At 39.6% G+C, this 25,115-nt stretch overlaps 1 protein-coding gene across 1 annotated transcript in view; it reads right to left on the reverse strand.

The window, feature by feature from the left end:
• Positions 1-16,162: 16,162 nt before the first annotated feature.
• PolE2 (DNA polymerase epsilon subunit 2) overlaps positions 16,163-25,115 on the reverse strand; it is a 66,819-nt gene continuing 57,866 nt past the window's right edge. The window contains exons 9-10 of the mRNA XM_067158598.2: positions 21,958-22,134; positions 16,163-17,277 (exon numbers count right to left, since the gene is read on the reverse strand). Coding sequence (XP_067014699.2) covers positions 17,176-17,277; positions 21,958-22,134 — 279 coding nt within the window. The 3' untranslated portion in view covers positions 16,163-17,175. The remainder of the gene's footprint in view (positions 17,278-21,957; positions 22,135-25,115) is intronic.

A 25,115-nucleotide genomic window follows, 5' to 3' on the forward strand; every position in this document is an offset into this window, starting at 1 on the left:
TCCTTGGATTTGCATTTCCATCACCTTTTTTGGCCTTCTTTCGTCGCTCATTCGCTTTATGTGCCCAAACCATCTTAGTTGGCTCTTCTCTATTCTATCATTCAATTTTTCCACTCCAATTTCTTCCCGGATTTTCTCATTCCTTATTTTGTCTCTTCTACTCTTCTGTATCATACTCCTAAAGAACTTCATTTCGGCTGCCTGTATTTGACTCTCATCCTTCTTTGTCATTGTCCAAGTTTCTGCTCCGTAAGTTGTTAGGGGTACGTAATACATCTTGTACATAGTATCCTTTGCTTCCGTTGGCACATCTTTGTCCCATAACATGTTTCTTACACTATGATAGAAACAACTTCCAGCTTGATTCCTTTTACTAATCTCAGCATCCAATCGAGCATTCTCCGTTAATTCACTCCCCAGGTATTTAAACGTTTCCACTACTTCCAGGGGCTTGTCTGCAAGTCTAATCTGACCTTTCCCTTCTTTCTCCCCTCTAGTCATAAGAGTTTTACTCTTTTCTACACTTATTTTCAATCCACATTCTTCGATCTTCCCATTCATCACATTCAACTGTTCTTGAACCTTCCTGTCGTCTTCTCCCCAAATCACAATATCATCTGCAAATAACAGCATGTTCATTTCTCTTCCTCCATATGCTGCTTCTGCTGTTCTCATGATGTCATCCATTACTATTGTAAACAGGATTGGTGATAGAACACTTCCCTGTCTCAGCCCACTAGTTATTTTGAACCAACTTGTCCTGCCAACTTGTGTTTGCACGCAACTACAACATTCCTTATACAATGCCTATGATCATTTTTATTAATCCCTGTCCAATTCCTTTTTGCACCAGACTGTCCCAAACTTTCGTCCTGGGGACACTCTCATATGCCTTTTCAATGTCAATGAATGTCATCACCATATCATTCCCGTACTCCCAATGCTTTTCCATTAGTAGTCTCATAATGAAAATGGGCTCTATTGTTGACCTTCCACCTTACCCATTGAGCACAAATAGCTGGCAACAGTATAATGAGAGCATCTCATCTGCTGGGCCAATTACCCGGTGGAATAGTACTGGTTCTTGTATATGAGCTGTTCTATTATATGTCATCAAATGGAACAGGTTGCCAAAACACAGCAAGTTAGTGAGGTTAAATTCACCTTTTTAAAGTGTGCGAACTACTTATATCTGTGAAGTTCTTTCAGTCACAGCATATCAGATCATATGTTGATATATCAACGTGGCAGTGGCGGTTGTTATTATTTTAAGAAGAAATACAACTGGGCAACCATCCTTTCTTAGCACTATTCAGTCCAACCTTTCAAAGAAGGAAGGCATCAGCACAAGAAAGGTATAAGCCACAAAATTATGAAAATGAAAAGCTCCTTTGGCTTGACAAACGTAATACCATCAGAGTCGGAAGAGAACAATGGTTGACCCAGGCAGGTTGGATAAGAATGATGAAAGCGAGGAATCTGGCACAAGTAAGTGAAAGCAATGCCAGGCTCAGCTGAGGGATCCATGGTTGCTAACCCATGCTCCCTAGGGGTTTACTCCTTTAGTCACCTCCTACAACAGGCAGGGGTTATCAGTAATATATTCTACCACCACCCACTCAAAGCCGATATATGAACTGTAACAGAGGATGGTGAAATTATAACAAACCACAAACTATCATAAACATATCTTTTGTGTTCTGTCACAGGAAAAAAGAGAAAACAAGAAATAAACGTATCTGACAACCCAGTACTTTGAGGAAAACATATGGGTATAAATAAATGATCTCTCAGTGAAGCAGTTAACTTCCAACCTGCCTTTTCTATATCTACTCTCTTGTTTGATCTATCCTTGTTCTAGACTTATTTTATTCTGTAGGAGGATACACGTTATACATTCCCAAAATATGCACTTTCATCAATTTTCCTCATTTGCACTGCAATATAGTGAGATCGTTTGAACAACAAATGCTAAGAGATGACACTGTATAAACCCCCCTAAGAATCATGGTAGTGCCGCATTGCTGTTTCTGTCACTCTGAGATGAAGACTGGTTTATCTCAGGGGTTTATAAATGATACCACAACTGGTAATGGTCGTGGTTTCTCCGTCCATATAATACTAGTACTCTGTACTTGTAATTATGGAAGTGTACATATGTGGTGCAGTGCAGTTCTTCCAGTAATTTATAATAATAATGTATGTGAACTGTAGTTAGTAAGTAGACTTATATCTCAAGATTCATATTTGATAGAACTCAAGTGAATGAGTATAAAAGAGAGTTTACATTTGGGCAAGTGAAAGACCACTTATACATCATCAAGCAAACTGTGTCCAAAACAAACAAATGCTACCTTCCAGTGGGAATCTTCATGGCCAGTAGCATGCACGAAGGATGGAGCTTTATATCTTTTGCATATTACTGGACACATTCAGGTAATGATGATTCATCCTAGTTTTTTTGAAGTAGCAAAGGAAAGGCAGTTAGTCTCATTTCATAGGGCATTATAAGAAAAACCTGTTTCTAGTATTCCAAAGTGGAGAAATATTCTTATCTTCATTTATCAAAAGGTCGGTGATAAAATGCCATTACTACATCTGATATCACAAACCTGCGCAAAGCCACAAGCTTGGAGGGGAAGGAAGGTCAAGAAGTAGGGGTAGCTACTTTTGTGCTACTGGGACACAAATGAAGCCTTTTCAGTTGTCACAATAGCATAGTCACCAGCTGGCCTGCTGACAGCAGAAGGAGAAACACAGGCAAGGGCATCCAATTACCAGGAGGTGATGCGAACACTTCCGTAGCAACTACCAAAGTGAACGTTCCTCCCCTCTCAATTGCTCTCCAGCACATGGACTTGCCTGCATAAAGAACTCATTTAGTGCGCAACTAAGGATTGGTGCCATCAGATACTAATCGTATTCTCCAATGTCTGTCCTGAAGCTGAGTCTATGCCCCATATCCTCATCGCATTGCAACACATTTCTTCTGCGTTATACCCAAGTTTGAACTGTGCAACAAAATTACATAAAGTTATGTTGTCCCGGGATTTTTCACACAGTACTGTAATAAATACTATGACAGTAGCAGCTATACTTTGTATAGTGCTGTGATTACTCTCTGTAAAGAGTTCTTTGACACTCCATATTGTACGTCAACATATAAAAAAAAAGATCTCTGACAACATATTTAGTGTTTACAATAAACAACAAAATAAACTTTAAAATCACGTATTAAAGTTCTGGTTTCTCTTGCCATCTCTTCCTCCGCTATTCCCACATCCTGGTGGGTGCAAACTGTGTCCCACATGCAGACTAGGCTCTGTTTTACAGCCAGTTGCTCTTTCTGATGCAGACCCTATAAGGAGGGGTGTAATCACTATTGCACGTTTCTCTGGTGCTTGGTAGTGTAGTGTGGCGAGTTGTGTTGAGTGTATCTGAAGAGGATTGCATTGAGACAAACAGAAACATCCCAGACACAGCCAAAATCCCTGACCTGGCCAGGAATTGAACCCGGGACCCTCTGAACCAAAGGCCTCAACGCTAACCATTCAGCCTAGAAGCTAGACTTTGGTTTACCTGCCATCTGCATTTTATTATTGTATGCTAACAGTTATGACTGAGTCAAAACTAAAAAGAAATGGCTTCCTCTATGCCAAATTATTGTTATTCATCCCTTTCACCCCAATATTGCTCTTGTTGATGGTTCATTTGGCACTATTAAGATGGCCTTAATAAAGATATTACTAATGTATATGACGTAGAAGCTTAAAGATCATCAGAATTTTCCCATTTGACCCTTCTTTTAGTCAAGGTCTCTCCTCCGTTGAACACGACATTGAATAAAAAGAGAATGCAGGTTGTTCACTTGCCCTTATGTAAACTTGTCTTTGAGTGAGTGAATATAGAGTAGTAACTTGTAGCTCTGTAGAACATGGAGATGTGGACTGTTAGTTTTGCTGGTGTTATTGCCTAATGTAGTTAAAGTAGCACAATTAAATATTATGAAATTTCTATATCTTGATTCTTTCTTTTTTTTTTTTTTTTTTCTCTCCCCCGGAGCAGATGATAAATCAGTTAGGTGTCTGTTTCTTCAATTAGCTCCATGGATTTCCAGCTCATGTGATTATAGTGACTTTTCTGGCAGGTGGCAGTGATTATTGTTTTAAATGACAAAACAGAGTGATTATCAGCCTCTTTTAACAAATTAAATGGAAACAAACATCTAATACAAGTTTAACAAAGGAATGTGCAAAACAGTTATTTAAATAATTAAAAATCAAAGAGGAATAAAAATTCTCCAAGTAACCATGAAGCCATAACCGACATTTAGAAATTGTTAAACAAACTGCTGCCGACCCCGTGGTGTAGGGGTAACAAGCCGGTCTTACCTGGAGGCTCCAGGTGCGATTCCCAGCCAGGACAGGGATTTCTACCTGGACCTGAGGGCTGGTTTGAGGTCCACTCAGCCTATGCAATTATGTTAGGAGCTATTTGACGGTGAAGCAGTGGCCCCGGTCTACTGTAGAAAGCCAAGAATAATGGTCGAGAGGATTCGTCGTGCCGACCTCGCATCATCTCGTAATCTTCAGACCTTCAGGCTGAGCAGCGGTCGCTTGGTATGCCAAGGCCCTTCGGGACTGTTGCGCCATGGAGTTTGGTTAACCTAACTGCTATCAATAATGAAAATGATTAGATCATGCGAAGGAGAAATATATATTTTTTAATATCATCAGAGGATTTCTCCTTCCAACCCGTTTCAGTCAAGGTCAACATGTGTTCTCTTCGACCAAATATGACCAAGAATAAAAAGAGAAAGCAGGTTGTGCACTTGTCCAGATGTAAATTCGTCTTAGGAACGAGTGAAGACAGTACTGTAGTTCAGTGTCCTATGTCTCCAACACTTTCCGATCGTCTGCCCGTTTGCCTGCTCCTTTCTCTGCATGTCATATTCAAACCTTTTTAGCACTTTCACTAAAAAAGTAGGCCGCCTGGTGGCCATGATCGTTAAGGCATCAGGTCTATATGTGTCACACCATGGTTAACTGGTTTGCGTTTTGTTGCTGGAAAATAATTTCACCATCTGAATGTTGGCCGGTTGAGTAGGAGAGGTGGTAGTGGATAATTTCCAATCACTAGATTTAGGCCAGAAGTCTGAGTTTAATTCCAAACCTCTTCTTATTTCATCTGGAGTGAGGCTGTTGGTCTGTCAGATGGGGACATTAAGCCTTGAGCAGACTCCTTTGTGTTATTTGACAGGACTAGACTACGTTCTGACACCAGGTTTCACCCTCTCACTACTTTATATCACACACACATGGTCGCTCATGTGCATCAAATATGAAGACTTGAACCAGGCCTCTCCAGAGGCCACACAACATCATGTCACTAATTCTAACATAATTGATCCTTATAAATTTTCCAGCATTTCGTCCCAATGTACCAATTTGGTCTCATCACTTGGTAACCATCACACCTACCAAGACACAATGTACGTAGGGGAGGCTACTACACAGGCCACTTGGAGCCACAGGCAGTGCCAGTGCACTATGAGAGACTGGTCTCTTACAAAAACTGATGCCTGCTAGGCCATCAGATAATATAGGTTTTGATTCCCATAGGGAGTCCAGTTACACTCATGTTAATAAATCAGAACAGCACAAGCCAAGAAAGTGCTCAGATGGACAATTTTGTCTTCGACTTCCTTCCCTAAAATTGCCCCTGCATTGTTGTAGATTAATGTTTCATTAAACCTTCCTCAATAAATTTTCTCTGTATTGGATAAAACCATATCAAAATCCGTTTGGCAGGTCTTGAGATTGGCCCGTACAAATGCAGATAAACGCCTACCAGAAACTTTATTTTAAAATACAGGGTGTCCCGAACATATCTTTACAATCTTTGAACTTAAGTAACAAAAAAAAGCTATTAATGACAATCTGTTGGTTTATATTTGAAATTATAATGCAGAGACTGAGTGTGTGCAAGCGCATATAGCTATTGTCCAATTCTTAGTTCAGTTTGCAACCGCTAATGGCACGCATTATAATTCTGAAGGTCAATAATTTTTCTTTCAAATAACGCAAGTAAATTTTAAAGCGTTTTTGGACACATGAGAACATGATTAAGCTGCAAAAACCATGGAGGGTAGAATTCGTTATTATATATCTGTGTAACAATTACAAGAGTACATGACAGTTTGAAAGGGAAGGAACTGTATGTAATGTGAAGAAGAAATGGTGCAGCAGAAAGAGAATGAAACCCGGTGAAAGAAGCGTGGAGAAAATGTTGTAGACTTTCACACACTCCCTCGAATCTGTTTGGTGGTGTAAATAGATCAGGTTTCCATTGCATTTTAAAGCAACTAAAGTCGAAATTCTACATTCTCAAATTACTTTACGGTATGACTGAGGACGAGCCGCAGAGGAGTGTTGAATTTCATGAGTGGAATGAGAACATCTGCAACAAAAATGAACATTTTAATGATTTGAATGTTTGGTCTGATGAGACGACTTTAAAACTGGATGGAAGCAATAGCCACAATTCTGTGTACTAGGCCAAAAAAAGTCCCTTATATTGTGGTAGAGCAAACAGTTAATCTTCATAGTTTAACGGTATGTCTGCAGTTCCCTCTGTGGATCAGTGGTAGAGTGTCGGCCTCTGGATCCCAAGATAGCGGGTTCAAACTTGGCAGAGGTAGTCGGAGGTTTGAAGGGCAGAAAAAAAGGCCACTCAACATTCCATGTCATACAATGTTGGCATGTAAAAGATCTTTTGGTAACACATTTCGTGTTTACCCAACAAAATTCATTAAAACTCAGCCAAAGATGCCCAAGAGAGATTTGGTTTACTCTGCCATCTAGTAGGCCTTGAGTAAAACAGAATGTCACAATGTCAAAATTGGCGAGGAAGCAGCCGGATAGCGTCAAGTTAAAACACTTGCACACCGTAGCTGAGGCCATATGATTATTATTATACCAGCAATTCATGAAGTCTACCTGGATCAAGATTATTTTCTCCCGCAGAAAAATGCACCATCACATTACCATTGTGGGGTACAGGCACTCCTTGGAACATTTGTTGGGAGGTTGATGGGCCGACAAGAAAGTGTTGATTATCCACCCATATTTCTTGATTTAACACTGTTAGATTCTTATCCGTAGGGAACTCTGCTGTGTACACCACAAGGCCACAGGCATTGGATATCATGCGACACCCGTGAACATACTCCCATGGAAAAATTATCTGCAGCTTGTCGTTCTGTTCTACGGCACTGCAAACGATGTATTGCTATTGATGGTGGTTAAAACTATAGATTTTGAATTAAACAAAAGGAATGTCTAACTGAAGGGCATGATCAAGAACAGCCTAATGAGATGTGTAATGTTCTTTGTCGAGGCGCTAACCTTCTACTTTCAAGGCTGTGGGATCAATTTCCTGCAAAGTTGGTCGGTATTTAAGAAGACTTGCGCACAAGAGATCTAAGTAGACTCTCTTGCACACTGCAGAATCCCTTTCAAGGCAAAGTACTACTCCAATATGTCTTAAAATCTACAGAATATGAAGGAATGTTAAAACACAATTTTTATTTCCAGTGTTCAAATATGTTTTCCATATTACAATTTCACATGGTATATGTCACGGTGTCTCAATCGTGTTTGCACTAACCCCAGATCACGTTCAATATTCATCTGATAGGAGGCATTTGTCGTGTTGGTCAGTTTAACACCACCCCTTGAAGGTCGGTGGTGAACAGACAGCATGTGTAGGACTGCGGTAACATGGCAAGAGTACCCGTTTCTGCTACTGACCGCATTTGAACTGTTACATTGCTGTGCGAAGGATGTCTCCAGATTTTGAAAAAGAAGTCAGGGAAACAAACGATTGCCAATCGACAACGGACAGGACGCCCATACAAAACAACCCACGGGGAGGATTGGTATTTGTTGTTGCTTTCAGCATGTCGTAGTCCCACTACTACTATCACAATCTGCAGAGGGCCATCAGAGTGAATGTATCAGACCAGACAAGGTGATATCAACTGCATGACAGAGAATCGAGATCAAGGTAGTGGTGGCGATTACTGTTTTAAGAGGAATTACAACTAGGCAACCATCCTTCTCTTAACTCTAATCTGAGGGCGGGGGGCAAAGTCTGACCCTACAAAAAATGAAAGTAACAGCAAAAGAAACCGAAAGATTCCCTAGATTTGCAAACCCAATACCATCGGGGTTCGAAGACAACAATTATTGACCAAGGGAGGTCAGATAGGAAACATGAAAGTGAGGAGCAAAGCCAGACCAATCTACATTCTCGACTTGAGAGCCCCTGGTTCCCCCTCTAGTCGCCTCTTACTACAGGCAGGAGAAACTGTGGATGTATTTTACTATCCCGCAAGGCCTGTACGCCTTTCCTGGCAAGACCTAGTGCACTATGTCTTCTGGTATAGCCTAGAGCAATTTTTGTTACTTTCATAGATCTATCTCTGTCTTATCCTTGGCTTTGACAATATGAATGTGACTGAGGTATGAGCGATGCTAGTAATGCCAATCCTTATGCAGCCAGTCCCTGCTATGAATGGTGTGAAAATGTTGTTCATAGGGTCGGTTGGTGTATGCATTTCAGTGGGCTTGGCAGACTGATATGTAATAGCAACTCTGCCTCGGTGAGGAAAGCAACGGGAAACTACCTCACTCCTCATTTCCCTAGTACGCCTCTTCAATGATGCCTAGGCCATCTATGACAGGTGATGGCAGAGCTGTTGAGGATCCCACCAGCGGAATCGTTGCCGGACTGAACATACATACATACATACATACATACATACATACATACATACATACATACATACATACATACATACATACATACATACATACATACAAGGCCTGCGCCAAAAGCTCCTCTTAAACCTCACTGTACGGCAGCATGACATCAGCAACAGTGAGAGCACAGGGTCACCGTAAGCATGCACCCATAGTCTGGAGACAATCAATGATGGGAAAACCGGGCAAATTGACCATGTGGTTAGGGGCGCGCAGCTGTGAGCTTGCATCCGGGAGATAGTGGGTTCGAGCCCCACTATCGGCAGCCCTGAAGATGGTTTTGCGTGGTTTCCCATTTTCACAACAGGCAAATGCTGGCCACGGTCGCTTCCTTCCCACTCCTAGCCCTTTCCTATCCTGTCGTCGCCATAAGACCTATCTGTGTCGGTGCGATGTGAAACAAATTGTAAAAAAAAAGTGAGGGGAAACGTACAAGGAAAAAGTAATTGGACTGAATGCAGTTACATGAGAAATATTTTACTTAATTATTACAAACTACTTGTCGTAAGGAAATCACTGACATTTTTGTACCATATAATACAAAATTTGCAAAGAAAAGTATTACTTTATTTTGTGTGGTTTTTTTTAGCCTAAGTGACAAACTTTTGAAATTATATTTTCCCATCATATTTATTTTAGTGAATCACTTGGCATTTCAAGTAATGTGATATTTACATACATACATTCATTATCATTATAGACTGTTATGCCTTTCAGCATTCAGTCTGCAAGCCTCTGTGAATTTACTAGACGTTGCCACAATCCCCTATTTGCAACTAATGCTGTGGCCTCATTTAGTTCTATACCTCTTATCTTTAAATCGTTAGAAACTGAGTCTAACCATCGTTATCTTGGTCTCCCTCTACTTCTCTTACCCTCCATAACAGAGTCCATTATTCTCCTAGGTAACCTATCCTCCTCCATTCGCCTCACATGACCCCACCACCAAAGCCGGTTTATGCGTACAGCTTCATCCATCGAGTTCATTCCTAAACTAGCCTTTATCTCCGCATGTATCTCCTCTCCGCAAGTAAACTACAAATAAAAATTACATTTTGCAAAGAGTAAAAATTACTAAGAATGCAATCGTTCCGAGTAATTTTATTACTTTTACTCAATTACTTCCCAACTCTGGAGATAATCTAGTGAGAGATGGAACAAGCCCTTCATCCTGGAGTACATGAAGGGAATTCCACCATTTTGCAGGGTGGGATCATATTTGGTTGACGTATGCAACTAATTTATTTCCAAGGTAACAACTGTTTTCATATACAGAGATAACATCCTCCAATCATCAGCTACAGGATCTGTTGCCACTGTGGGCAAGGTTTTTGCACTAGTGGATGATAACGCTCATGCTTTCCTTGAAACACATGTCACATAGCAAACGGTGTGGCAGGCATATTCTGCGGACATAAACTATGCTGAACGTCCATGGCATGTACTGAAGAGAACAACTGCCCACCATCCTAATCCTCCTGCTAACATTAGAAACTAACTGAAGCTGCTATCCAAAAGTGGGCTAATCTAACCCAAAGCAAGTTGAATTCTTCGACGTTACCGTCCGTCCGTCCGTCCAAACACATAGCAAGTCAACTAAACAAGAATATGCAAACTTTTTTGAGCACTGTATTAAAACAACATAAGGATCTGGACTGGAAAATGGTGGGGGGTGAACGTGGAGTGGTGGAAAGACGAGTATAATGGAGAAGAATCATATTCGTCCTAGTCATTGAATACCTCAATAAGAGGAAATGGTGATGATTAATAAGAAAACAGGGTCGTTCTGAAATTTAACAAACCAAGAGAGGTTATTTTCTGAAAATGAAAAATACGCAATGCCAATATGATAGTTTAAGGAAAATATAAGTATTGGAAAACTATTGTTGATTTTATGATCTTTCTCCCAATTATCCAGAGTTGGGCCTAACATGGTTTGATGATAATGATGATGATGCTTGTTGTTTAAAGAGGCCTAACATCTAGGTCATTGGCCCCTAATGGTACAAAATGAGACTAAATGTGATGACAAATTAAAAGTCCAAAATCCTCCACTGACCAGGATTCAAAATGCGAGGACGAAGAATGAATGGATGGATATAAATTTAAAATAATCAGTGGATCCGATCCACAATGCCTCACAGTCACAGAAAATGGAGTAAAACAATAGTATTACTGACCAAGGGACTGCTTCTATAGCACAATACTGAATCGATGATGCTTGTAGTCTAAAGGGGTGCAAAATCCAAGTCATCCGCCCCTCATAATGGTACTTATCACGAGGAAAGTAGAAGCATGGTTTTTGTCATGGTGCGGTACCAATCAAAAGTAACATAGACTCGTGGTATTCCACACATTAAGGTACTACTCGCAGGTAATGAAATTTGCACATGTAATACAGATGTATGGTGTTTCGCACCTTGCGGCGCCATTTACAGGCAACGCAAACCTATGGTGTTCATCACATAATGTACTAACCACAGGGACCCTGCACTATACCATGCCAGATCCATGGTACTGCTCACATAGTGGTACTAATCACAGGTACTGTAAAAGCAGGCAACACACTCTCTACTACTAATCACAAACCTATTTTGTACCTAACACAGTGGTACTACGCGCAAGTAAAAGCGACCCATGGTGTTCCTGGCGTGGTGATACGAATTACAAGTAGTCTCATGCTTCTAATTCGATCATCCCTCGGTCGCCTCTTACGACATGCAGAGGATACCGTGGGTATATTCTTTGTCTGCGGCCCCCACTCACAGGGGTTCATAGTGTGGTTTAAGCCCATTTTTATGGCCATACGCCAACCCTATTTGCGAGGCCTTCCTTTCTACCCAGGATATTCGAAGCATTCTTCTGTACATTTCAAAAGCTTCAATCCGCCTCTCCACCTAAGGGCTGAGCATCCAGGTTTCGGAACCATACAGAAGGACACTGACAAAATACCACCACAACATCTGAACTCGGAACTGAAGTTTGAGATCACTACTGGTAAATAGGGCTTGCCCGATCCTGGATAAAATGTAATTCTTGGCATTGCAATGCTCATTCACCAGAGTCCCAAGGTATTTCAAAGATAGACCAAACTACAGGAATTAACCAAACAATGTTAAAATCCTTTGCCTGGCCGCCAGAAATCAAACCCACGCCCTCTGAATCGACGGTTATGATACTGAACAACCAAGAAGCCAGATCTAAGGAAAATAACCAATAACTGAGGAGCAAGCTGATGCTTATACCAGGCATCATCAACTGACCTGTAACAGCTGAGAACGGTGGTTTTACATGTGGGCAAAGACGTATCATTTACTGCAATGCACAGTGATGGGTTCGTTGACAGATCTCTACCATCTGTCACTACATTCTGGTACACTAAACTGAGAACGACTAAGATATCATGAAAAAAATGTTACCAAAGAAAAGCAAAGAATTAGTTGTGTTACTGGGACTACAAATATAACTAAAGGTCGTTATTCATTTTTCAGTACCAATGTAATTTTTACCTTATCTTAACACAAAAATTATGTATTAGACCAAAGGCTGAATTTGCTTTTGACAGTTTCAGGTAGAAAATTCTTCATTAATAATTAATTTATTATTGGCCAAACATACTTTCGAGCTCAAATTTTCAAAATGTTACATTACAGAAAAGATCAGCATTTTCATATCCAAAATTATACAATATCAGAAATAGCTACTTCATTCTAAACTATATTAATAAATATAACATATTATCACGATTCCCATCCCAAAATGAAAATATTTTTCTTATATCACTTCCTTCAAAATAAAGCATACACACACCTTTATTATAGATGGTTAAGCCTTTCAGCATTCAGTCTGTAAGCCTCTGTGAATTTACGTAACGCTTCCAAAAACCTAACGTTTACATCCATACCTCTTATCTTTAAATCATTAGGAACCAAGTCCAACCATCGTCGTCTTGATCCCCCTCCACTTCCCTTACCCTCCATGACCGAGTCCATTATTCTCCTAGGCAACTTATCCTCCTCCATTTGCCTTACGACCCCACCACCAAATTCGGCTTATGCACACCACTTCACCCATCAAGTTAATTCCTAACTTAGCCTTTATCTCCCTCATTCCAAGTACCGTCTTGGCAATGTTCGCACCTGTTTGTACCTGTGAAGATTCTCACTACTTCCATGTCAGTTACTTCTAGCTTATGAATAATCCTGAGTCTGCCCAGCTTTCACTCTAATAGAGCAAAGTTACTCTGGAAACAGACTGGTATTGAAACAGATCTGCCCAGAAGCCAACTTCTTACAGAACACTGTTGATTGCAACTGTGAGCTCACTGCATTAGTTTTGCTGTACCTTGATTCAGTCTCACGTACAACACTACCATCCCAGGGGAATAAACTTCCTAAATACTTGAAATGATATACATGTTCCAGTTTCGTATACCCAACCTGATATTCAATTCTCTTAAGTGTTTTCCCTACTGACACTGCTACAGTCTTCGAAAGGCTAGTTTCCATATCGTACCTACTGTACCTATTTTTCAAGTTCCAAGATAATAGACTGCAAGCTTCCAGCACAGTCTGCCATACCTTTCAGTAGATGATCCATGTAAACTATGAACAAAAGTGAAAGATTTTAGCCTTGTCTAACCCCTGTAAGGGCCTTAAACCAAGAGCTCATTCTACTATCAATTCTCACTGCAGTTCAACTGTTAACATAAATGCCTTTGATTGCTTTTTATAATCCACCTGTATCCCATAATCCCCCGGTACGGCCATCATCTTCTCCCTTGATACTCTATCATATGTCTTCTAATAATAATAATGCTATTTGTTTTACGTCCCACTGACTACTTTTACGGTCTTCGGAGACGCCGAGGTGCCGGAATTTAGTCCCGCAGGAGTTCTTTTACGTGCCAGTAAATCTACCGACACGAGGCTGTCGTATTTGAGCACCTTCAAATACCACCGGACTGAGCCAGGATCGAACCTGCCAAGTTGGGGTTAGAAGGCCAGCGCCTTAACCGTCTGAGCCACTCAGCCCGGCATATGTCTTCTCTCTAGATCTATGAAACGTAACTCTGTATTCATCACATGGCATTTGTCAATTACCTGGCGCATACTGAAAATCTGATCCTGGGAGCCCCTGTGGTCTGAAACCATAATGGCTTTCATCCAACTCACTCTCAACCACTGCTCGCACCCTTTGCCTGGTATACTAATCAATGAGATACCTCGATGGTTGTTGCAATCCTTCCCATTCCCTTGCTTATAGATAGGTATAATTACTTCTTTTGCCCAATCAGAAGGTACCTCACTAGCATTCCATGATGAACTTATTCCTCTATGAAGCCATTTCATCCCTGCATTCCCCACTATAATTCACCATTTCAGGTTACTTTCCCCCCCCCCCCATCTTTACACACAGTAGTTCCTAGGCATTCCCTTGCTGTTTCTACTACAGCATCCCTGTATGCCACCCATTTTCTCTCTCTATATCTTGAACCTGCTTACTGTCTTTTCTTTGAAACTTTCACCATTTCATGCATTCCTGCTTCTATACGACAATGGAGTATATTTACTATCCATTCACTTCAAGTGTGATTTCATATCACTGTCCTCTCCATGAGCGTGGTTGCTTGTCACGTCAACAGAAATACTTCGTTTTACGTTGAAATAATTTCAAAAATAATTCTTCCACAATGATCCCCTGGGATCTACAATGAGTTCACGGGATTTAACTAAATCATTATTCATTTCCTTCTTCCCTACATTTCTAAGATTCTTTATTACTGTCCAGAAATATTTCCCTGCTGCTTGACCAAGCCTTTCCAGGTTACTGAAATCATCTCATGACATCTTGGATTCAACAATTATTTGTTTCGCTCTGTTTCTTTCATCTATGTACAATTCCCTGTTTGCATCGGTCCTTGTTTGGAGCCATTTCTGATATGCTTCGCTCCATCATTCCACCAAGATGTTCGTTTTCCCCCATCTTTACACACAGAAGCTGCTTTTACTACAGCATTCCTGTATTCTACCCATTCTCTTTCTACATCCTGAACCTTCTTAATGTTGATATTCTTTGATACTTTTCACTAATCTTATTCATGTACTTCTGTCTAATTCCCTTGTCCTGGAGATTTTCTACCCTTATTCATCTGCAGACAGATTTCACTTTCTCTATCCTCGGCCTAGAGATACTTAGTCCACTACAGATCAGATACTGGTCCGTCATCATTTAACCGTCTCGAGCCGCCCGGGTGCGGTACAAGAGCGCTCTTCATCTTTGCCTATCCAGGTACATTTCTTTCTTCTCAACTTGGTGCCATTCCACTCTCCTTCCTTCCATGTCCTGCTTTACTTGACTGATCCACCGTTTACTTGGTCTGCCTCTACATCTTTCTCCTACCAGTTCCTTTTCTAGCCATTTTCTTGGTCAGCATCATAGAAAAATCACCAGAATACCCGCATATTCCAACAGATTTCCTGAATTCAGTTATGATATAGTCTATAACACAACTGGATCCCCTACCCTCCCATGTGTAGCAGTGAATAGCCTTATGCTTGAAGAATGTATACTGCTAATCCCATATTAGCTCAGAAATCCAGTAAATGCTTGTTCTATTTCCAACTCTCATACTGAAATCACCCATTAGCACTATCGTATCCCTGCTGTTTACCTTGAATATGATGTCACTCAGTGCTTCATAAAACTTCGTTCATCCTCATCTGAACCGTCACATGGTGAATAGACAGAGACAAGTTCTTGTCTTAATTCCTCCAATTGCCATATCCACCCATATTACTTGCTCATTTACATGCCTAACAGAAATTTTGTTGCATGCAATAGTTTTCCTAATGAACAGTCCTACCCCACATTCTGCCCTTCCCTTTTTAACACCTGTCAAGAATACTCCATAATCTCCTATCTCTTCCTTGTTATCGACCCTTACCCAAATACCATTAACTCTTAACACATGTAAACACATCTTCTTTGCTGCCTCAGCCAGTTCTACCTTCTTTCTTCCATAAGCCATTTTAATATTGATATTTGCTATAATTTTGTGTGTTAAAATTACAATACCAGTACAGTAGTTGACTGCCTGGTTGGACATCAATGTTATACCAGATTCATTTCCCTTTTTTCCCTGCTGCACATGCCATTTGAAGGACAGGCTCGACCAAGTGAGTAGCGCACCGAGTTGATGGCACCTGGCTTATACCATTTATAGTATATATATATATATTATGAACTCCTTGAGTACATTGTGTAATGGATTGAGTCACAAGTTGGTTGGAGGCTACAAAGGTTCCATTAAAAAAAAATATATATATATATATATATATATATATATATATTACATAATATACAATTTTCACATTAATAGACATGATATTCATGAGGAAATGCAGCAAAATCTTTGTAAAACTTATAGTTTGGTGAATTATCTTATACCATGCCTGAGCCATGAATGCATCAATTTAAATTAAGCACTGTTTACCATCTATAAATTCCTACATTTTACAATTTTAGACACTTCTGCATGGTGAAATAGGGGATTCTACAGTAATAAAAAGTACGCTAATCAACTGGTTTGTTCTTAAGTTTTCCATCACTTCTATAAATCTTCTACCATTTTCTTTCTTCCCTTCTCCTGTGTTTATCAGTTTTCTTCTTTCCCTACACTTTCTACCTCAAGAACGAAGATGAGTCCAGAATGGCCCTTTTGAAGAGTGTGGGTGCTGTTCTACTGATGAAGCTGGGAAGAAGAATCATACTCATCAGGGGCTGATAAGATATGGATGTGGAAAAACTGGGGCTGAGGAGAGAGCCCATCTATGCGGAGTATGTCCTTGTCCTTTTGCATTTTCATTCTTATCATAGTCTCTTTTGCTCCTGCTATCTCTTTTGATTCTGGCCTATCATGATCCTTTCTATATACAACTTGGCTTTGTCACTGTGTGTATCCTTGTACAAGTTCCCATCCACATTCTTAGCTATTTTTAATTCATCATGTGCCTGTTCTCTTTCTGTTATTTATGCGGATTTTAGTCGACTGACTTGTGTCCTATCCTGCATGTAGTTCTTTGTTGTTTATATGCTGTGATGACTTTGTGTTCAGTCTAGAAGTCTGCCGTGTTAAACAGTTAATATAAACATTACATTGGACAGCAACCTCCTAAGAAAAGGATTAAGTTTCAGATTTCTTGGAGGGAAGACAACACGGAGCAGCATGAATTACATTCAAGTGACTCCATTAATACATATTAAAAACAGAACTGTGGACAAAGTGTTCAAAGGACATTACTGCACGGGGAAGCAGAAGAGCCTCTTGTCCGTACGCCAACATCAGTCATCAGGTAGTTTCATCAGAGTCTTTTGCAATCTGGCTATCTTCCATTTGCCGCAGAGCAGGAATGTACACTTTAAAGGAGAACTCACTTTTTGGAAAAGAACCCTGAAAAATAAAAGACAATAATTAATGCACAAAGAATTATTATTTTTGCTTTACATTGCAATGACACAGATAGATCTTATGGCGACGATGAGACAGGAAAAGGCCAGGAGTGGGAAGGAGGCGACCGTGGACTTAAGGTACAGCCCCAGCATTTGCCTGGTGTGACACGCAAAACCATCTTCAGGGCTGCCAACAGTGGGGTTTGAACCCACTATTTCCTGGATGCAAGCTCACAGCTGTGCGCCCCTAACCACACAGCCAACTCGCCCAGTGTGAACAAAGAATGGAATGCTTTGGGTGGAGGTAAGAGGTGGAAATATAGAGTGTTCAAATGGTAAGAATGTTCCATACAGCTCTTGGAGAGAAAACACATTATTTATTTATTTAGGGTATGGCATTACACATGAAATTAAATGCTGAAAATACAGAATACAACAGGGTAATAAAAACAAACTATTATAATTTAAAGGTGATTTGCTCAATCCGCTGAAGTGCAGATGGAGCAGCCAACAAAGTCATTTGTATCTCCATGGTACAAATGTTGAGGGCATTAACCCTGACAGTAACACGTCTATAAATATTGCTTTAGTTACACCACACGTCTCGAAGATGTGCCACTCAAAGTGTATTATTTTAAGTTACGTTAAAGTTACCATACGGAATGGAAAAGGAATAGAGGTGGTGGAGGGGATAACTTTCCCCTCCTTATGAGGACTAGATGGCAATCATTCGCATGACACGCCAGAAAGTCGTATGGTGTAATTGTCAGGGTTAAGACACTACGTGCTGGATAGTCTGTCGAGTCACACCACAATCGCATACCAGTGACTGCACTTTGCCCTACTTATGTAGTTGGTAGCCACATCTTCCATGGTTTGTCCCGACTCTGTTTAGAATTACCCTAGTTCATGTCCACGAAGTCGTGAAGAGCAAGGGTTGTTTCCTCTTTCCATTTTTGAATCCACTCTGTTAGAATGTGGAAGTTCTCTTGTTCCAACCGTTGGGCAGTTGCTATTGGGTCTTTGTGATTTGAGTCTTCTGTTTCAAGTGGCAGTAGGGAAATTCCTGTGTATTGGAAGACAAGGGTTATTGTTTATCTTCCTGTGCTCATGAACAATGATCCTGTTGGCAGAAGATTTGTAGTGGCTATGTGGCTGTGGATCTAATGGTTCCTGAGATTAACTTCATAGTACTGTTCAACTGGGCATTTATATTTCCTGCATATGGACTGTTTAGCCAAACAAGTGCACCATATTAGTTGCAGAGTACATCAGGCTTAGAGAAGAGCATCTAAGGGTGTCAGCAGAGGCTCCCCATGTAGAGCCACAGAGCCACACCGTTTGTGAACAATGATGTTTCAGAAGCGTCATCTAACTTAACTTAACCTTATATGCATCGTAAAATATATATTTCAAGCGCCAATAATGATAACCTTTTCGCTATATATTTACATGGGAATAGCCTTTTCGAAATTTAACCAGACACGAGAAAATACAGTGAAACCTCATAAGGAATTTCCTCATTAAAACTATTTCTTGCTTAGCACATCGTAAATGTGAAGTCCCGATTCACCTTGTATTAAATCTACATTTAAAATATCTCACTTATTATCTCACAGATTTTCACTGTTAACACATAGTATGATCACATTTTTTCTAACCCTAAAAATGTTCTTTGTCATCCCTTGTGAAAGGAACAGATTTCCAACACAGGCAGCCGGTTGGAGAAATTGCGTAAAAATGAGAAATGGCCTTGAATTCCTGAATTTTACAACGCAAATTACGAGAAGGAAGCCGTTAGCCTCAGAGAAGTTCAGTTTTGCTCTCCGTTTTTCATTGATATTGCTGAATAACCTAGAAAGCCTGTTTGTGCTAGTATTTCATATACCATTCAGAAGTTAGAAATTTATTCTGTATTGAGTGATACAGTGAAGTGTCAACGATAAGATATCTATTAGGTTCAACCTTTTCAATACTAATTAGGTGCGTGTTTATGTTACAAATAACTTTTATTCAACTTGGGGACCGGTTTCGACACATATAATGTCATCATCAGCCATAAAATGAATCACAAATATATAAGCAAAGACATAATAATCAAAACTATTGCGGATACATATTGAACTATGTTCATTAAAAATGGACAGTTATAGACTCTCTGCCCAGTGCGCCGTATTTTGAGTTGTATCACATTTCTTACTTAATTTCAGTACATAACATGGACAGTTATAGATTTGTGAAAATCTATAGATTAGTTGAATAAAAGGTATTTGTAACATAAACACGTACCTAATTAGTATTGAAAAGGTTGAACCTACTAGATATTTTATCGTTGATCTCAGTTCAATACGGAAACATTAATGAAGTTCATATCTTTAAACAGTGAAGGTTAGCAAATATTTGTCGCATGATAGCCTACGCACGGATGAGGCACATAATCGTGTGAAGTTGATTAGAGTGATCATATAATGGTGTAGCCCAGCTATGGATACAGAAAATTTGTGCTATCCCTTACCAATGAAGACAAAATTAAAATCCAGGAAGTGAACAGGCATTTACATCTTTCAACGGAGGCGCGCAAGTTGAAACTCGCACCTTCCGAGTCTCGACTTGAGTCGATCAAGCACTCGATATGACAGTCAATTCTCTTGCACATGGCCAAATTTAACCTCCAAATAATTCATGGTCAAAGAGTGTGACCAGCAAATAATGTTTAATAACCTACTTATCCGAAATATAAGGCTTCAGCTGAGATTTGTTTTAGACAGAGTGCGATCTGCAAATAATGCTCTGACACTTTCATGGACCCCAGTGCAAATGTTTTATATATTTGTTGTCACACTTTCATGGACCCCAGTGCAAATGTTTTATATATTTGTTGGTCTGGTGTTTTGCGCACGTTTTAATACACCGTTGTTATTTAATACATCTCCAGTGGAAAAGGTTTTTGTATTTGTTCTCTCGTCTTATTCACGCCTTTTAATACTCTCATCTTTAGAAACAGTAGATAGCCTACATCTTTCACTGTACCTGTACATACAACACGACGTAAAATGTACGCATGTTGGAAGAAACAAAAGCATATGCCTGTAGGATAATTTTGACTTGTGTATTCAATAGTATGTTTTATCACTGAACACATTCTCTTTCTTTCTCCCCTGCAGAAACGTCCAAACAATGTTTTGCTGAATAAACTAACCTCTGAAATACGTCATCCTTTCTGCACCATAATTATTTTTTTTACAAAGCTATTGACTTTATGTCCCAATAACTACTTTCATAAGTTATGAATTTCATTATGGTCCGTATTGACAATTGATCACTATCAAAGTGAAGGGTCCACCTATTCAATACCATTACTTTGTGTAGTGTCCTATATAACTAGCATTAGTTTCGACCCCACATACATTGGGTCATCGTCGGCCACGTTCCAACTGGAAAACATATGCTCACATATAACTAATAATAAAGAATCTGGTATGCCTCAATTTAAAATCTAAATTTAAAATATTGATTAAGTCCGACAACACATCCAAAACTGAGACCAAATGACACATCAAAACTGCTGCGGCTGGTGCCATGTTTTGTTGAACAGTAATATGGGCGATGGTTTGTATGAAGCTTGAAGGGGAACATTCATAACTTGAATAAGTATTCCTTTTCATCAGATGTAGTGATCTATTGTTTAATTTAGTTTGAAGTGAATGTCCCTATGTTCCTCGTAAATTGTGTGCATTTGTTACGGACATCAACACCAGACTGACACTCTGCCTAGTGCGCCGTATTTTGAGTTGTATCACATTCTTACTTAATTTCAGTACATAACATTAAATTAATCAATCATTTATTTCAGCCTTTATTTCTAACAAGTTAATTACTTCTATCAGCCAGGTTGTTTACGCATTTATTATGGAAATAAGTTCTCTTTCATTTTCAAATTATGTTTACAGAACAACAGTCAACGAGTATTACTAATGAACTCTGACATTCGCTTCGAGTTTGAATGTCTGTGAGAGAGCTTGCTAGTGCACATAGCACGAAAATTATACCGAAGATGATCATTTGCATTCATTGTATTCGCTGGAGTGCATAAATATTGATAACGGAAATAACACACGCTTAATCGCTTGTAATAACGGATGCATCAGCGATAGGATTCTCGCTGTAACCAAAGGATAATACACAGTTTAATGTAGGAATTTTCCAGGGACGGAAAATCTCTGTCGTTACAATGGAGTTCTCGCTATATGCCGTACTCGTTACAGTGGACTTCTACTGTACTTTCTAAAGTTTTTGGAGATGCTGAGGTGCCAGAATTTATTCTCACAGCCATTCATTTACGTGTTGGTAAATCTACAAACATGAGGCTGATATATTTGAGCTTCTTCAAATACCATCATCTCAACCACGATCAAACCCGTCAACTTGAACTCAGGAGGCCAGCGCTCTATCGCCTGAGGTACTCAGCCCGGCAAGAGAGAGAGAACATACGTGCTATCACTTGACAGGTGTATTACACATTATTCTGCACTAGCGAGTTAATTGACTTTGCCAGAACAACAAATTAGTAATTAGCTTATGATGATCTTTCTGTTTCATTTTGTAAATTAAAATTATGCCTATATTTACATTGTTAATATCATTATTTTCTTTATTGACGTAAAATCTTGTTAAGACTTACCGGGTTGACCACTTGGCAGTCCATGTAGCAGGTTGAAAAGGCACAGAACTGATCTCCAGTAACAACCAGGTCCGGCAGAGGATATAGCTGTAGAGCAGTGTCAAAGGCCCAGTACACAGGACACACTGCCAACGGCATAGGAGCCAGATGTGCTTGACACAATATTGTCTTGGCAAACTGCAAGTGTACACCATAAAAGATAAGTATACAGTAAGACTGTGTGATCTTCATTTCCATATTACTTTACTTCCAATAAAACTGTATGATGCTGTCCTGAACAGAAGTTGCCAAAAAGGAAGGAGAGAAGAGAAAACAACATGTACAGGACTGCTGACTATAAAAAAGAAGTAATAAGTATGTAGCAACACAAACACTTGAACTACTGGTGAAAAGGAGCCTAAGAAAAGAAACAAAATTAATTTAGTAGTATGTAAATTTAAGGGTGGATGCAATTAGCTCTGTGCTTAACTGCTGGCTTCCTACCCAGAAGCCTGAGGTTCAAATCTCTGTTGATTCTGGGTTGAGATTTTCACCTTAAAGATCACGTGGTGTCAGGAAGAGCGGCCAAAACCAGAATGGCTCCAGAAACCCCCCACCCCCAAAAAATGCTGATATTAGCTGCAAAAAGTATATAATATGTATATTTGGACTCATAGAAATAAGTAGTGTAACTCAAGGAGAGAGTGAGCTATCCCACTAATATTCAAGGAATGAGTTGAAAGGAGCAGCAGAATACTTGCACACAGCTGCCAACTTTTAGAAATCAAAAATAGGAAGATGTATTAATTCTTGGATTTCATCACATATATTGTGTCACAGTCTAAGTGAAAAAAGGACAGGATAAAAGGCATACATATTTACAGTTACAATGTGATTTGATCATTAAGTTTAAAAAAAACTAAGAAAACAAAAAAATGCTTACAAGATAATATACCTAATCACTCTCATTTATGACACATACATACAAATAATAATATTTATACCACAGCGACACACCAACAAAACGCATAATAGTTTCCTTTATTAGACAATAAAATAAACGGAAATTTAATTTTATACCTATCTCTGAACACTTGGAGGTAAGGTTTGTTATGTATTTTTGGCCATAACGTGGTGAAAAAATACCAGAAACTGTCACCGACACAGCTCCATGAAACACATTCAACTCATTAAAATTATGAAGTAAGAATGAACGCAAATGCACTGAAATACGCAAAACTACTACATACAAAATAGATCAATATGTCTCATACATTATTAACATATGACTCTGACGGGAGAAAAACACAGAATCGCAAGAAAAAACACATGGTCTACAACTACAATGAATATGCACAGAAATGATGTTAACAGTGCGCGAACCACACAATAACAAACTCATTATTTCACCCGATTAACTGAGTTGCTAGCCTCGCTTGCTTGTAGGACGATTGCCGTCACGAATCCCCAGCTGTGTAGCACACACGCTGCCGCAGCAAGCAGGAAACACGAAGGCGACGAATGATACACTCGCGAAATAAAGCATCAAATAAATATGCTTGAAAATGATGTTACGTAAATTACACAAGCACATAAGAATTTATCCTTTATCCTGGGGGAAGAGCATTGACCGTACTGGAGGTTGTATTGGTCAAAAATAGGAAGAATTAAACATAAATCAGAAAATCGGAAGACGAGTTAAAAAACGGAAAGTTTCCAGGTAAATCAGAAAGGTTGGCAGGTATGCTTGCACCATCTCCAATATTCTGTAAACAATGTCCGTGTAAGGTAATTCTTTGCCATGTAACTGTTAAAGTTTGTATAGTTTTAACTTCACATGCCAGGTTATCAATCTTGAAATGTATGGCTATACTATATATCAAAGTACCTGCCCAAAATAGAGACTAACAAAATGGCTGATTGTGGGGAAAATTGAAAAAAATAAAAAATTGTTGGAAAGAAATGTTGCTAAAAGAAAACAAAACCCTTAACTCAGATGGTCTACAGTCAATCATACCATACCTACCACCTATTTATCATCCTGTTTACCAGAACTTGCAAACTACAGATATTCAAGAATCTGGATGATATTGCTCGAAATAAAGAAGCGTAGCAAATTTTCAGCAGAAATGACAAATAGAAGGGCTATAGCAAATTCAGACAAATTCACAAAATTACTGTTGGAATGAATAAAAAAGTATAGGGCAGATCACAAGAACCAAATAGTACAACCTTCAAAGAGAAAGTGAATGTGAAATGACTCAAGTGGTCAAATGTGACCAATAAAGTTGTTAATAATAACAATAATAATTTAAAGAAGCACAAAACATCCAAATTTAATCTGTAATTGATCAGCCAAGGTACTTCAATCTATTTACTTTTAAGTATTTTGTTGTGGTTTTGAATTCTGACTCTTGCTGAGAACCTCATTAACATCTGTTTTATCCTCATTGTTAAACACAAAGTTGGTGATTGTTGGTAAAGTTCATTGTGTGGCTGATTCACGCCTTGTATAGCCACATCGGGCCTTGAGACATGGTTGAACACGATGGTGCATGCTCGGCACCAAAGAATTCAACTTGTTTTGGGACTGATTACCCCTCTCTTGAATAGCAGCATGTCAGTTGCTGAATGTTCTAAATAGCTCATGTTTGGAGAATAAGCCGGCCACACCATTCACTGTGTCCCATGTGTCTCAAGGAACTGACTGACCAATGTTACCCACTAGTATAAAGCCGTCACTCACAGTACCTTGGATAGGAACTAGAGGCGTATGTTGACCAAACATGATCCTACCTCAAAACATAACAAAACCCTTCTGCCACTGCACTGCAGGATGAAGGGCTCGTTCCCTCTCTCACAGAAACATCTCAAAGACTCTTAATGCTCCTGCTGTATGGGTGCAAGCTTATGGTGGCCTCATCACAAAAGAGCATACACTTCCACTTTTCCTCATCCCATGGGCTTCGAGTTGTTCCCCACCACACACGAGCTGCCCCATGGTGTGGTTTAAGAGGAACTTTTGGCACAGGCTCCCTCAATATCAGTCCTCAGTCATGAAGCTAATGTTGCACTGTTTCATTTGATACATTCACTCTGGTGGCCCTCCTAAGATCTTGGCAAAATGAGGTGGCAGTAGCAGTGGGCCTACAACGTGCTGAAAGCAAGAAACAAATTGC

The sequence above is a fragment of the Anabrus simplex genome, chromosome X, assembly GCF_040414725.1.
Source record: "Anabrus simplex isolate iqAnaSimp1 chromosome X, ASM4041472v1, whole genome shotgun sequence".
NCBI lineage: Eukaryota > Metazoa > Arthropoda > Insecta > Orthoptera > Tettigoniidae > Anabrus > Anabrus simplex.